This window comes from Lycium ferocissimum, chromosome 1 (genome assembly GCF_029784015.1).
Source record: "Lycium ferocissimum isolate CSIRO_LF1 chromosome 1, AGI_CSIRO_Lferr_CH_V1, whole genome shotgun sequence".
NCBI classification, from domain to species: Eukaryota; Viridiplantae; Streptophyta; class Magnoliopsida; order Solanales; family Solanaceae; genus Lycium; species Lycium ferocissimum.
This window is the reverse complement of record NC_081342.1, coordinates 13,715,199-13,729,644: the sequence shown is the minus strand read 5'-3', so window position 1 is coordinate 13,729,644 and position 14,446 is coordinate 13,715,199. Positions and strand designations below refer to the sequence as shown.

At 34.9% G+C, this 14,446-nt stretch overlaps 1 protein-coding gene and 1 long non-coding RNA gene across 2 annotated transcripts; both read left to right on the top strand.

Moving 5' to 3' along the window:
- Positions 1-5,119: 5,119 nt before the first annotated feature.
- Positions 5,120-6,234, top strand: LOC132068827 (uncharacterized). The gene is made up of 3 exons (XR_009417534.1): positions 5,120-5,878; positions 5,949-5,989; positions 6,022-6,234. It is a non-coding gene; the product is annotated as an uncharacterized LOC132068827 (long non-coding RNA).
- Positions 6,235-6,317: 83 nt separating this feature from the next.
- On the top strand, positions 6,318-7,310 carry LOC132062242 (glycosyltransferase family protein 64 C3-like). Its single transcript, XM_059454853.1, has one exon. The coding sequence runs from the start codon at positions 6,318-6,320 to the stop codon at positions 7,308-7,310; it is 993 nt and encodes a 330-aa protein (XP_059310836.1).
- Positions 7,311-14,446: the final 7,136 nt, after the last annotated feature.

Sequence of the window (14,446 nt, the reverse complement as noted above, 5' to 3'; positions counted from 1 at the left end):
TATATTCCTTGTATTTTATCTCTCCAGGAGATAAGTTGTTGTATTTCTTCATTCACTTCGGGAAATGAATCCTGATTATTCAAATGTGCTTGCAATACAACGTTCATTAATAACTCGTTATTTTGCTTAAGCACAAGAAGACATTCCGAGAATATTTCTCGATATTTTACCAGATTCTTTACGTGAGTGAAGTTTAAAGTTTTACTACTTCAGAAGTAAATTTTCAGATTATTTATTAACTCGGGATTAAATTTCATAATTCTACTACTTCGGGAGTAGAATTAAAAGCCTTACTACAAACTATCACATTCACTTCGTAAAATGGATCTATATTTGCAACATTTATCAAAAGTTTTCATTCTTCAGGAATAAAACATAATTATCTGAACGTGTCTTAAGCATATCAAATCGTGATAGCTTATAACCTCTTTTAAGATATTGCTACTTCAGGAACAAATTTAGGCATACATATTTAGTCCCAACAATAAACCCATTAAAACTATTACCACTTCTGGTGGTTTACGTAAATGAATTCAGTCATAATCAGACTTGAAAAATATTGTCACTTCTGGTGATCACATATTTCTTGCAAAATTTGCTGGATATTAAGTGGGTCTATATTATCCACTTTATAATCTTGTTATGATATTGCTACTTCAGGAGCAAATTGAAATATACATATAATGTAGAGAATTACACATCTCCAATTACGAATTTGAGGTATCAACTGTCATTAGAAGCAATGACAAAAAGACATAAGAACACTAACCTTTTATGTCAAACTCTTAATGATGGCAATTCCATTTGTTCTATTGTTTTAGACTTTCACTTACTCATCTTTTCCACAGAATTAGTAACGATCAAATATATGTAAGTGCAAAATGTTGAGAATTCTCTAATCCTTTTCTTAGTTTCAACCAATCATGGAATCACGTTATTTTGTTAATATAGAAAGTAACTAGTATGCTAAAGGAATACCACTCCTTTCTAGCCACTATATAAACGGTAGAATTTTATATAAATATAACAAATTGGTACTACTTACCTTAGGAAGATCATGGCTCTAGCTTTGCTGGAACAGTTCCAAACAATCTTATAAAGCCACCATATCATCAACATTAGCTCAGTTGGTTAGAGCATCGTGCTGATAACGTGTTATGAAATGAAGCTAAAAGAGTCACAATATTAAAGGATGAAAACCATATAAATAGAGTGACAAAGAGGAGAGATTTTATTGTTCTTCCAAGATGTATTACAAGTGTATTTCATATGAAAACTTATGCCTCTATTTATAGTGATACATATACATTTAATATATGAATTAATGGAGGAACCATTAAGATGGTGGAGGAAAATGGATGAGCCATTAAGATGGTGGAGGAAAATGGAAGATCCATTAACATGGTGGAGGAAGCATTATATTTGTGATATGGACATCCATAATATATTTCATAACAGAAAACAAATAAACGAGAGAGAGAGAAGAAAGCTTTGGCTATTTGTTCGATAGTCCCGATTAGAAGTGGAGAAGTTGCTTGCTATTTATAAGAAAGAGCACTTCCACTGCGGGGAGGAGCTAGGTGAAGGGAAGGGGGTTCAATTGAATCTCCTTTGTTGAAAAATCATACAACGCAAGTGAGGCAAAAACGATTTATTTTTTTATATATAAATTGTTGAATTCTCTTGACATAAAAAAATATTCTAAGGGAAAAGGGTCAAATATACCCCTCTACTTTAGTTTATTGGCTAACTTTGCCCTCCGTTAGCTAAAGTAGTCAAATATACCCCTCCCGTTACAAGTTGGGTCAAATATACCCCTACCGTTAGCAAAGTTTCAAAAATACTCCTCATTTCTAACATATTTCCACATAAACAAGTCTAGTCATTGGAATCGGATGACATGAACGCCACATGACATTTAACTTATTCTATGTGGTACCTACGTGGCAATTTTTTAAAAAACAATCTAGAAAATTGATTTTTTTTTTTAAACAAATCTGACAAAAATGGCTTTTGTCAATAAACTAAAGTAAAGGGGTATATTTGACCCTTTTCCCATATTCTAACTTACTGTTAAGAGGGTCCAAACGTGCTTTAGTCACAAGTTCAGATCCAAACGTGCTTTAGTCACAAGTTCAGATCCAATTATGACATTATAGTATTTTCTTGTAATATTTTGGCTCCGCCACTAACTTCCGCTAAAAGTAGTTTCCAATCAAGTCGGAGTTGCTTCTCTATTCTTAACTAATGTTATGTAGAAGCAAGTCCTTATTTTTCTCTTGGCTAATGGAAATGCTTTGTAGGAATGGAAAGTGTTGCACAAGGTAGACTTCTTGAAAATGACAATGGGGTTCAGTGAAGAACTGGAGCTACCTGAATCAAAAACCAGAGTGGCAACTTATGAATCCTTCTATGCACAACAGGAAGAGAACAAGTCCAAGACTTGATGTAGTTGATGAGCAAGTCAGCTAGTAAAAAGAACAAAGAAGCCTCCCCTACTCCACCCCCATCCACCAAAAGAAAAAAAAAGGAATAAGTTAGTGTAATTAAGCTTAATAACATGGATGTTCAGTAATGCAAATTTCTATTGATCTGCTGCTTCTGCTATGTTGTGGTAATGCTACAACATAGCATTAATTACAAACCCAGCTACTTTAAAAAATTAAAATTTCGAACCCATAAACGTCAAATCCTGGCTCCGCCCTAGTGAGTGGTCGATTTTTTAGTCTTGTACAGGGTTCATATCATCGCATGTATATAGTAATTGCAAAAGCAGTAGCGTATGCTGTGCTTGTGCTCAAACTATACAATAATGTGCGATGATGGGACATACCCATGGGTGGAGCTATGGGGTTCATCTGAATCTCTTCGCCACACTGTACACACAAGACCAAAATATTTGTTATGCATTTATAGTAGATTTTCCTTAAATATTTCGTGTGCTTATTTTTTATATTTTAAATTCCTAAACGGCATACCTGAAGAATTTTTGTTCAAGCTCTTAAGTGCCAATTACACAAATAGGTCAGATCCTCAACCTGTTATTACGCGCCCTTCAACCCACCTTCCACCCCCCCCCCCACCCAGCCCCCACACACACAGAGCCTATAGGTACTCTTCGTATTGACAAAACAGAATACATTTCGGTCTGTCCTAGAAAAGTACACTTCTTCCTTGATTGACAAAAAAAGTTCTTCCAAAATTCTAATAAAAAGAAAAGCTCTATATATTTTAATGTGACGTGTTCTACAAACTCCTTACTATCTTTTAAAAATCACTTAGGCTTCATTTGTTTACACTTCACAAAGGTCTTAGTCTTAATCATTAATCTTTTTGTTTTTACGTCTGAATCTTAATCATTCATAAATTAATGAGTCTAAGTTGATCTGTAGAAAAGTCTTATAGGAGTGGGTATAAATACCGAAAATCGAAAAGCCGGACCGAACCGAACTAATTCGATTCTTCGATTTCGATTCTATTTTTTCTAAAACTTCGGTGTTCGGTTCAGTTCTCGGTTTTATGATCCCGGTTCTTCGGTTAAACCGAAGTTTTATAATATAAGTTCAAAAAATTTAAAATATTGAACACTGCTGCTCCCTCAGCCCAAACATTTCCTGCAAACCAGGCCCAATTCTCACTGTCTTCGAACAATTAGACTTTAATTTCCTAATTTCTATTTCCTAACCCTAGCCGCTAGCATCTGAGACAGAGAGAGACTGAGGACTGAGTGAAGCATTGAAGCAAGATCTGTGACTGTAATGTTTATGGCTGTAAGTTGTATGGCTTAAGGCATTTGTGTTGATGGTTGTAAGGTGTATGGTGTAATGAATTTTAAAACGTGTGTTGCTTGCTCAGTTGCTGGCTATTGCACGCTCATGAATCAGATTCTTGCCGGTGTGTATGGCTTCTAGTTGTTTCCCATTACTATCATTGCCATCCCCTTCCATCCCCTTCAAGTGAAATTTTATGAGATGGCTGAATCCTTCGAGTGAACTGTGTAAAGCGAAGGTTTAGTTAACACAACTTCAAACTGAATTAGAACAACTAGATCGAACCGAATTAATTGTTCGGTGAAGACTTTTGATAAATCGAGAAATCGAGCCGAAATTTGAAAAACTGAACCGAAAAATCGAACGTCCAACCTACGACCTAATTGAATAAGAAAAGTTCACCTAATTAATATTTTTTCTTAGGGGTTGAACTCATATCTCCTTGTCTCTCGAGTTTCTTGAAGCCTGTGCATTGCTTGCCGGTACAACAGCAAAACACTAGGCAGTACATGTGAAGGACCTATATTTTTCTTTTTAATTTTCGGGTTCTGCGAAAGTGCCATCTGCCAAATTAATTTGGTGATTATTCACCAACACTAGGAAGTTCTATTAAGTAGGCTTTTGGACATGCGATTCAAAACTGTGAGATGAAATCAATGTTTGAATATACATTTCATTTCATGATTTTAAATCATGGTTTGAAATTCCAAATCATCCAAAAAGATATGATTTGGGATTTCAAAACCATAGTTTCAAAAATTTTAAATATAAAACTTGACTCATAAGTTTATATTTTATAAAAAAAAGACCTATAAGTTAGTAGATATTTTTAACAATTACTTCCACCAATCATTTACCAACCTTTATTTATGTCTACCATGTGAATTATTTATGTCTACCATGTGAATGATTATATTAAAGAGTAGTTACATTACTATTCATGTTAAATTTTATTTTTTATTGAATTAAAATTTGATTAATTGATGTTGTATTTTTTAGAAAGACCTTCTAGTAGCGTATTAATTTTGTTATGAACTATGATTTGCTCATTTGGTAAGATTGTCTAAGAATTGAGAAAATTTTGATAGTTTTCACAACTTGTGTGATTTTTTATGTCTATAAGAAAAAATACAACTTAATAAATTAAAATTATATGTCCAAAAATGATTCCAAATCACGATTTCATAATTATGATTTCAAATCATGTCCAAAATGAAATTCATACACATAAAAAGGTTTTCAACATTGCGCACTGTAATTTTTCGGTAAAGAGATTCAGTTGACAGCGATATTGTGTCGTATCTAACATTAAAGTGAGGGTAACTTTTATTATACTCTTATAGTGAGAAAAGGCCATAAATAGTCCCTTATCTATGGGAGTAGGTCTAAAATGGTCCCTTATCTATACATTTACCGATTTTAGTCCTTTAACTATCCAAAAACTTATCAAATTTGGTCTCCGTCTATTTTTTTTATACAAACAGCGTACAAACTCATAAACCTTCGTGAGATTAATCGTTAAACCATTCCTCAGACCTATATTTCTCTCTCCCTGCTTCTTTTTCCTCAAGTTCCTCTTGTTTTAAAAAAAAAAAAAAAAAGAGCATTCTGGCACTGGTGTCGCTCTCGAGTCTCTAAAATTCGAAAAGACAAACTCAGGCACAAAATTTCTGTAACCATTCTTCTCAAACACTACTAAAAAACTGGTAAAAACCGATAGCAAAAATCGACGGAAATACCGACGGATTCCGTCGGTTTTTTCAATAATTTTTTTAAATCTTTTTTTTTTTAAGAAAACCGACGGACTGTGTCTGTTATTTTTTGCACAAAAATGCGCGAAAAAATATAATTATTTTCTAAAATAAACCAATGGAGTCCGTCGATTTTTTATTTTTTATTTTTTATTATAAAAAACCGACGGAGACAGACTCCGTCGATTTTTAGAGCGAAAAACAGTAAAAATTAAATCAATGTAAGTATATGAACAAAAAATATCAGTGTTCTAGTGGTAAAGCCCTTTAATGCCAAGGAACATACCCGGGTTCGATTCCAAGTTCCTACATTTCATTCTTTAATTTTCAAAAAAAAAAAAAAAAAAACGTGAGACCGTCGGTTTTTTTTTAATTTTTTGTTTTTTTTAACAAAACCGACGGACTATGTCAGTTTTAACCGATGCAGTCCGTCGGTTACAAAACGCGAGAGAGAACTTGAGGAAGAAAGTTGAGGTTAAAGAATGAACTTGAGGAAAAAGAAGCAGGGAGAGAGAAATATAGGTCTGAGTAATGGTTTAACGATTAATCTCACGAAGGTTTATGAGTTTGTACGCTGTTTGTATAAAAAAATAGACGGAGATCAAATTTGATAAGTTTTTGGATAGTTAAAGGACTAAAACCGGTAAGTGTATAGTTAAGGGACCATTTTAGACCTACTCCCATAGATAAGGGACTATTTATGGCCTTTTCTCCTCTTATAGTAGATATCCTTTGTTCTGAATCATAAGATTGCCAGTAGACAATGCCTAACTACCATAACAGAAACCTCAGAAAAATGAAGAACTCAAACGCCGGCTTTTCCTTACATGCAGTAATTATAATCTTATCCATGCCCCTTTTCGTCTCTTCACTCCGAATCAGACCACGCCTTTCGGACCCATGCAACCGTCCCCCGGCAGACCCGCTAACACTCCAAACCGATCAACTAACAGTACTAATCAACGGCTACTCCGAACACCGTATCCCACTCCTCCAATCAATCGCCGCCACGTATGCTTCCGCATCCTCCGTCGCCGCCGTCGTCATCCTCTGGGGAAACCCTACAACTCCGCCGCAAATCCTCTCTGATCTAACCGAATCCCTTGCCACGTCATCAACTCCGATCTCTATACTCCGGCAACTTTCGTCAAGCCTCAACCTCCGTTTCTACCCGCACAAATCGATCACTACACGTGCGGTGCTTATTTGCGATGACGACATCGAACCCGACCCGGAATCCGTGAACTTTGCGTTTAACGTGTGGAAATCCAACCCGGATCGATTAATTGGATTCTTCGTCAGATCGCACAACTACGACCTAACGCAAAAATCATGGATCTACACCATGGAAAACAACAAATACTCCATCGTATTAACAAAATTCATGATCGTGAACTTACAATACCTCCACGAATACACATGCAACGAAGAATTCGCAAAACTGAGGGCAAAAGTGGAAGAAAAGAACAACTGCGAGGACATACTGATGAATTTTGTGGTGGCGGAGGAGGTGAAAAAGGGTCCAATTTTGGTGGGTGCGAAGAGGGTTAGGGATTGGGGAGATGCGAGGAACAAAGGTGGGGAAATGAAGGAAAGGGAAGTGGGTTTGAGTAGTAGAAAAAAGGAGCATAGGAAGAGAAGAGGAGAATGTATTGCTGAGTTTCATAGATTATTGGGGAAGATGCCATTGAGGTATAGTTATGGGAAAGTTGTGGACTCCATTGGAGAACAAGGTCTATGTGAGAAAGGTGGTAAGTTGGTATATTGTGATAGGCAGATTTTCAGATGATATATGAAGGATATTCCAATTTTTCTTTTTCAATAATCGAAAAAATACGTTTGTACAGTTGTTGAATGTTCAAAGCATGACTTCTTGAATGAGATCAAATTATTATAGCATCTTTTGAAAATAAATAAAGTTTCAAGATACATAAAATATGTTTGAAACTTTAAATATTTTAAGATTTTTGTATTTTACAAATACTTTTGAGGAACTCATCTCCTATAGGCATATAATTAGAATAGACAAAAAAATAGTATATAAAAAAAATGTTATATTTACAAATCTCTTGTGTTATTTTTGTTAATCTCTGGTGAAGCTACTGACTGCAGATAGATTAGTCAACTAAGATATTCGAGCTTTTGACCAAAAGTACATTCCTATTGTGTGAGCTAAACTTTCATTACATCCTTGTAATATTCTACTTAAACTTAAAACATCCTTAAGTTTTTAAAACTTGACCAAAAACATTCCTCAGTTAACTTTTTCATTCACTTCTAACGGTCTCCTCTCATGTACTTTATAAAATGTGAGGTACTACTAGGGGCGGATCCATGTGGGTTTGCGGAAACGTATAATTTTTATCCGATCTTTATATTTATAATGTGAAACCCTTCAAACATATAAGAAATTTGAGCTGAGAACTCAGTAACAACAGACACTGCTAGCTGGGAACCCACAAGCTTCAAATCCTGAATCCGCCTCTGGGTACTACCCACTTCCCAATTTCATAACCTTGAATTTTCTGCCGCTTACCATGTTCTACTCCTAAAGAGCATTTACTCCAAGATATCACACGACTCGCACGCGATTTGAGGCATCTGATGACGAACATAAAGAAGTCGTTCCAACGGTGGTTGTGAGTAAACAGCTTTTTGAACTGAGAAATGTGTATTAACTTAAAATGCTTTCAGTCTGTAATTATAATTGCTTCCAATGAATTACCACTAGGGATACTTTCAGTTGTCGATATCATAACGTTACTAATGCCTCTAATAAAAGGGAGAATCCAACAGTGAATAGAAAAAGACTATCATATATTACAATTGGATCATTTGAATGATGACATTGTTCCGCAGACAAAAATAAACCAGCACATAGTAATAGTATAGCCTTCACAGCCACAGTAAAAAGGCAAAAAGATAATTGAAGAACCCTCCCCCCCCCCTCCCCCCCCGTCTCCCCGGCGTTGCACTGAGGATTCTTGTAAACCTTCGAATTCGACAAGGAAGTGACTACTACACAAAAGACAAATTATGGGTCTTAAAAAATAATGAATTCTATTAACCATGGTTCAAGTATTCAAGGAAAAATTCTCCAGTAAATTAGCTGAGACAAAATTGTCAACTGATTACAAGCTAAAATTTCATGCAAAATGCCTGAAAGAAAGAGCTAACATTTTAAAGGAGGTTTCCTATTTTCCGTGGTGAAAGTTTAGATATTTTTGGTTGGGGTAGTGGGGAATAAGAAGAAAGAAATGGTAAGAAAGGAGAAGAAGAATCAAAGTGTTAAGGCACAAGATAACGAGAAGCCATAGATAGCTGATGCATCAGACAAAGGAAGATGGAGGGAATTTAATTAAAAAAAAAGGTGATAAAGTTCATGAGAGAAAATAGCACCGTTAGAAATGGATGAAAAGTTAACTGAGGGATGTTTTTTGTTAAGTTTTATAAACTTAAGGGATGTTTTAGGTTAAGTGAGCTATTATAAGGATGTAATGAAAGTTTAGCTCATAGAATAGAGATAATTTTGGTCAAAAGCTCAGGATATTCATATTTAATCATATTTTTTTATTTTTTTACATTTTTAATTTATTTTTTTTTAAGAATTATTTTCGTATAATTTTAATTTAATTTTTTAATTTTTTATTTCTTTATTTCCAAAAAGTATTTAGATTTGATTATCAAAACTTCGTTTATTTGGAAAAGCATGAGCCAGAAAAAATTTACAATCAAAGAATATTAATATTTTTAGTTTCTCAAAATGTTCTAAAAGTGGGTTAAGTTGGACGGGCTGGATTATGGCCCATCATTTAACTCATCTTGACCCAGTCCGTTTTAGCCAGAAGCTTTTTTCAGGCGAGTTGGCATTAGCGTCCATCTATTGATTCAAATTTCATCTGGCCCGCTCAACTTTAGCTTAAACGGCCCATTTGCCACCCCTTAACAGTGGCCAATGTCGAAGGAAGATCACAAACAGCCCAGACATCCAGAGCACTATATATAGAAGTCAACTATGCTATTTGGTAATGAAAGAAACCAGCGGATATTTGAGGGGAAAAGCAGTGATGTCGACAGATCTCTTGTTTATCTAGTTTTCTTGTCTGGTTTATAGATTCTTGTTAAGTGTTGTTAGAGGAATAGAGGATTCCCACCATAGGAGGTGAGCCTCTTATTTCTCCAAGCAGATTAGTTCCACATGAAAGATAAAACTCTTTTTAGAGGTTATAGGGTCTCATACTCTCATTTATTTTTAATATAGTAAGAGTAAAATGTTTGAATCTAAATATTAAGTCGTGCATTTAGATTTAGATATTTGAATCTGAATATTAAATAATTAAGAATGTCTTTTTTTAAAATATGAATCTATAAAAAGTGTCTTTATTTAAAGATGAATATTATTTTAATAAAATTACATTAATCTACTATTGTATCAATAAGAATATTATTAAAAAATGTTATGACAGTAGATGGTGGTGATGGTTGTAGGTGCCGATTAGGGATGGTGTTGGCTAATGGTTGTATTGTGATTAGTAGCCAGTGATGATGGTGACGGTGGTTGACAATATATAGTGGTGATTGTGGGCAGTGATTGGTGGTTTTTGTGGTAATAGTGGTTGGTTGTGATGATTGTAATGGTGGCCAGTGATAGTGATGACTGATTGTAGTGATTACAATGGTTGTAGTTGTGGGTGGTGGTAGTTGATAATAGTGGGTCGCGATAGCTGACAATAGCGGGCAATGAAATTGATGAATTGTCATTTCTATAGAAATCTTAAAATAAATATCTTAACGATATAAAACTTTAGGGTTGGGCGTTCGGTTCTTCAGTTTGGTTTTTTCGAATTCCGATTCAGTTTTCGATTTTTCAAAAGTCTGCATCGAACACCCAACCGAATTAGTTCGATTCGGTTTGATTTTCTAATTCAATTTTTTCAATTTGAAGTTGTGTAAACTAAACCTTCACTTTACACAGTTCACTTGAAGGATTCAGCCATCTCATAACATTTCACTTGAAGGGGATGACAATGATAGTAATGGGACACAACTAGAAGCCACATACACCAGCAAGAATCTGATTCACGAGTGTGCAACAGCCATCAGCTCAGCAAGCAACACACATGTTTTAAAATTGGCCAAAGTCATAGACAGCCCTCTAAATTTGTCCACATATTCCTCATGGCCACCTAAACTGACGCTTGTTCGTTCCGATTGAACACCTGAACCCCTCCGAATTTGTACCATTTAGACACCTTTTTTATAATCAGTAAAAATTATAAAATGTATGTATTACACTCGCGGTAACGTGGCAAAATGACCAATTAAAAAATGACATGTGGCATTGGGTCCAAAATAATTATTAAAAATAATTATAAGTTAAAAAAAAAAAAAAAAAAAAAAAAACTAGGCCCTAAATGGTTGTAGCCGCCGCCGTTCCATTCATCTTCATCCCCACTTCTTGTTCTTCAAACCAATGCTAAGATGTGGTGTCATTCTCATGACAAGCTAAATTTCTCATGAGAAGCGAAAAGGGGTTTTCTGGCAAAGTGGGGAGAAAAGACAACCGATAGAGGCAACTTTCAACTTCTTTCATTACCTCTAACACTCCCTCTCCTTCTCAACCCCGCCCTTATATCCATCCTCAGTGCAAAAGTTTCTCTAAATTTGTTTAGATTTGATAGAGTATTTTTTGGCAGAAGAGAAGGAGGGAGGGCGACAGAGAGGTATAGTGGTGGCATCTCCATTTTTTCCGGCGAACAAGCTAAGGTGATAGATCTGAAGGTTGTGGTTGAAGCAAGAACGTCAGTGGATAGTGGCGATATCGTCGGTGGCGGCTGATCTGGAGGAAAATGAGGTGGTGAGTGACCAGAGAAAGAAGGGGAAAGAAAAAGATGATTGGCGTCGGCCGGCGGTTGCGATGGCGGTAAGAAGATGAAGAAGAGATTAAAAAAAATGAAAAATAGGCTAAGTAATGCCTTTCATGCGCCTCTCTTGTGTGTATTACACACACTTTGCCATATTAGCGAAAGGTGTCTAAATGGTATAGTGTTTAATCGGAATAAACATCAGTTTAAGTGGTCATGAGAAATATATGGACAAATTTAGGGTTGTCTATAACTTTGGCCTTTAAAATTCATTACACCATACACCTTACAACAAGCAACACAAATGCCTTAATCCATACAACTTACAGCCATAAACATTACAGTCACAGAGCTTGCTTCGGTGCTCCACGTTTAGTCCTTAGTCTCTCTCTGTCTCAAATGCTAGCGGCTAGGGTTAGAAAATAGAAATTAGGAAACTAAAGTCTAAGGGCTCGTTTGGTATGATGGATAGAGAAAAATAGTCCTAAGATAAAAATTAGTACCGCCTTATCTAACGTTTGGTTGGAAAAAAAACTCGGGATAACTAATCCCGGGATTAGAGTGTTTTTTATACCACCTTGAGGGTGGAATAACTAATCCCGGGATAACTAATCCCGGGATAAGTTGTTTCCAACCAAACGAGCCCTAATTGTCTAAAGACTGAGTGAGAATTGGGCTTGGGTTGCACGAAATGTTTGGGCCGAGGGAGCAACAGTGCTCAATATTTTAAATTTTTTGAACTTATATTATAAAACTTCAGTTTAACCGAAGAAACGGGATCATAAAATCGAGAACCGAACACCGAAGTTTTAGAAAATAGAATCGAACGGAATCGAAGAACCGAATTAGTTCAGTTCGGTCAGGTTTTTCGATTTTTCGTATTTATGGCCACCCCTACTAGGCAGCTTGTCTGTGCTTCGCGGTAATCAGGGGCGGTCCTACCTTGATGCAAGTGGGATCAGTTGAACCTACTTGCTCAAAATGTTTTATACTACTTATTTGTGGAAATTAGTTTTCGAAGAACTAACTGCAGTATATTAACAAGGATTGAACCCACATGACGAAAGGCGAGGCGCGGCGTAATGGTTAATGTGGGTTCATTTTGACCGAAAGGTTAAAAGCTCGAAAATGGATTTCAACACTTTTGTGCATGCATTTTTCATATTTTTTTAGAAAAATGGATAGATTTGCTGCTCTTAAATTCCTATTTGTGGCCTCTTATATTAAGATTATTAATGGTATAGTTTAGTTTATATTCTCTTTTGTTGTTATTGTTTGCAATTTGTTGTTCGTCAAAATAAAAATTTCAGAGCTTTTAATTTTTTTTAGTATAAAAAAATAGTAGGTTTAGCATTTTGGTATAGATCACTTGATGTTTGTTAAGTAAAATATTCTTTTTCTTATAAATTTTGATAGATTATTAAATTTTACAGAGTAAATATATTTGTAAAATCTTGATTTATGATTTTCATATTTTAAAGCGTGGCCTAGAAAAAGAGTTGCAGGCAAAACCATTTTGAGGTTTTGTTATGAACCAAAATAAAGAGCGGAGGTTGAAACCTATTACGTTATGCCTAGTATTGCTTTTACGGTGAGTTACTATCATGGACATTTTTTTTTTGAACCCCCTTGCACTAAATCCTGGGTCAGCCACTGGCGGTAATTAGAACATCATAAATTTATTAACGAACTTTTTAGTGTTTGTTAAGTAATCATGTAAAGAAATGAAAGATTCAAAAAAATTTGATCTCCTTACCTGCATATGTGTGTATATAATTTAAAAATACGTTTATTACTTTGTAAATTAAATACTATGTGTATATCAATAATGAGTATAATTTTTCCACCTTGCATTTGATCGGTTTGGAGTGTTCGTGGATCTGCCGCGGATGGTTGCATTGGTCCAACGAAGGGCTTGGATCCAGTTCGGAGCGAAAAGACGAAAAGGGGCATGGATAAGATTAGAACTACGTGTAAGGAAAAGGCTTCGAGTTCATCATTATACAGAGGTTTTGCTGATAGTTTGTTCTGTTATGGCATGGTCGCATGGATAGGATTATAATTACATGTAATCTGCTGACAATCTTGTGATTTTGGACAGATTTAAGGGCAATTTTGATATATCGCTGTCAATTGAATCTCTTCACTGAAAAATTATACTCCCTCCGTCTCAATTAGTGTCTTATTTTCCTTTTTAGTTTGTCTAAAAAAGAATGTCTCTTTCTATATTTAGTAAATTTTCCAATTCCAACATTCTACCTGACAAGTTTAAAACCACAAGTTTCAAAGAATTACACACATCTTTAATTTGAAACCATACTCCCTCCATGCCGTATTAGTTGGCCACATTACTAGAAGTCTCGCTTTATTTCTCAAACTTCGTGTCCAGTCTTAAGATACTTATAAAATGGGACGGAGGGAGTAGTGAGCATTGTTGAAAATCTTTTTATGTGTGTGAACTGATTGTTTAATTTCATTTAACACATAAAGAACTTCCTAGTGTGGGTGACTAATCACCTAATTAATTTGAGTCAATTCCACTTTACCCCCTAACATTTAAGGGTTGGGAAATAATACCCCCTCCACATATTAAATGGAAACGATAGCCCCCTTATGTAATATTTTTCGGTGACTTTTTTTTTTTTAAATAAAGATCTTTTTTCTTTTTTCTTTTCAGAAGTAAATTACAAAAATATATAAATCTTATTATTGTCCCATTCACCTATTCCGTTGAAAATAATATACTTATCTTTTAGGATATAACAACAACTTGGAATAATTTGTTAATAAATTTCAAGCTATGTTGCATTCGTTCTATCAATGATTTTGCATACCATATGTTAATAACAAATGTTGTATAAATATTTTTTCTTCCCTAATTTTAATTGGTTGGATATAATTGGTGTTTAAAGTTTTAGAGTTTTTGAAAAAATATTGTATGAATTAAATTTTAAAATATTGTTGGTTTTCTCTTCAAGAGCTAAGCTATTTAGGACGTCTTTCAGACCATTCGATACTTTATTTAGGATATATATAATTCTCATTCAACGTGTGCATTTTA

Excerpts from the sequence above, each read along its gene's own strand:
- LOC132062242 (XM_059454853.1), top strand. The coding sequence starts at position 6,318 with ATGAAGAACTCAAACGCCGGCTTTTCCTTACATGCAGTAATTATAATC.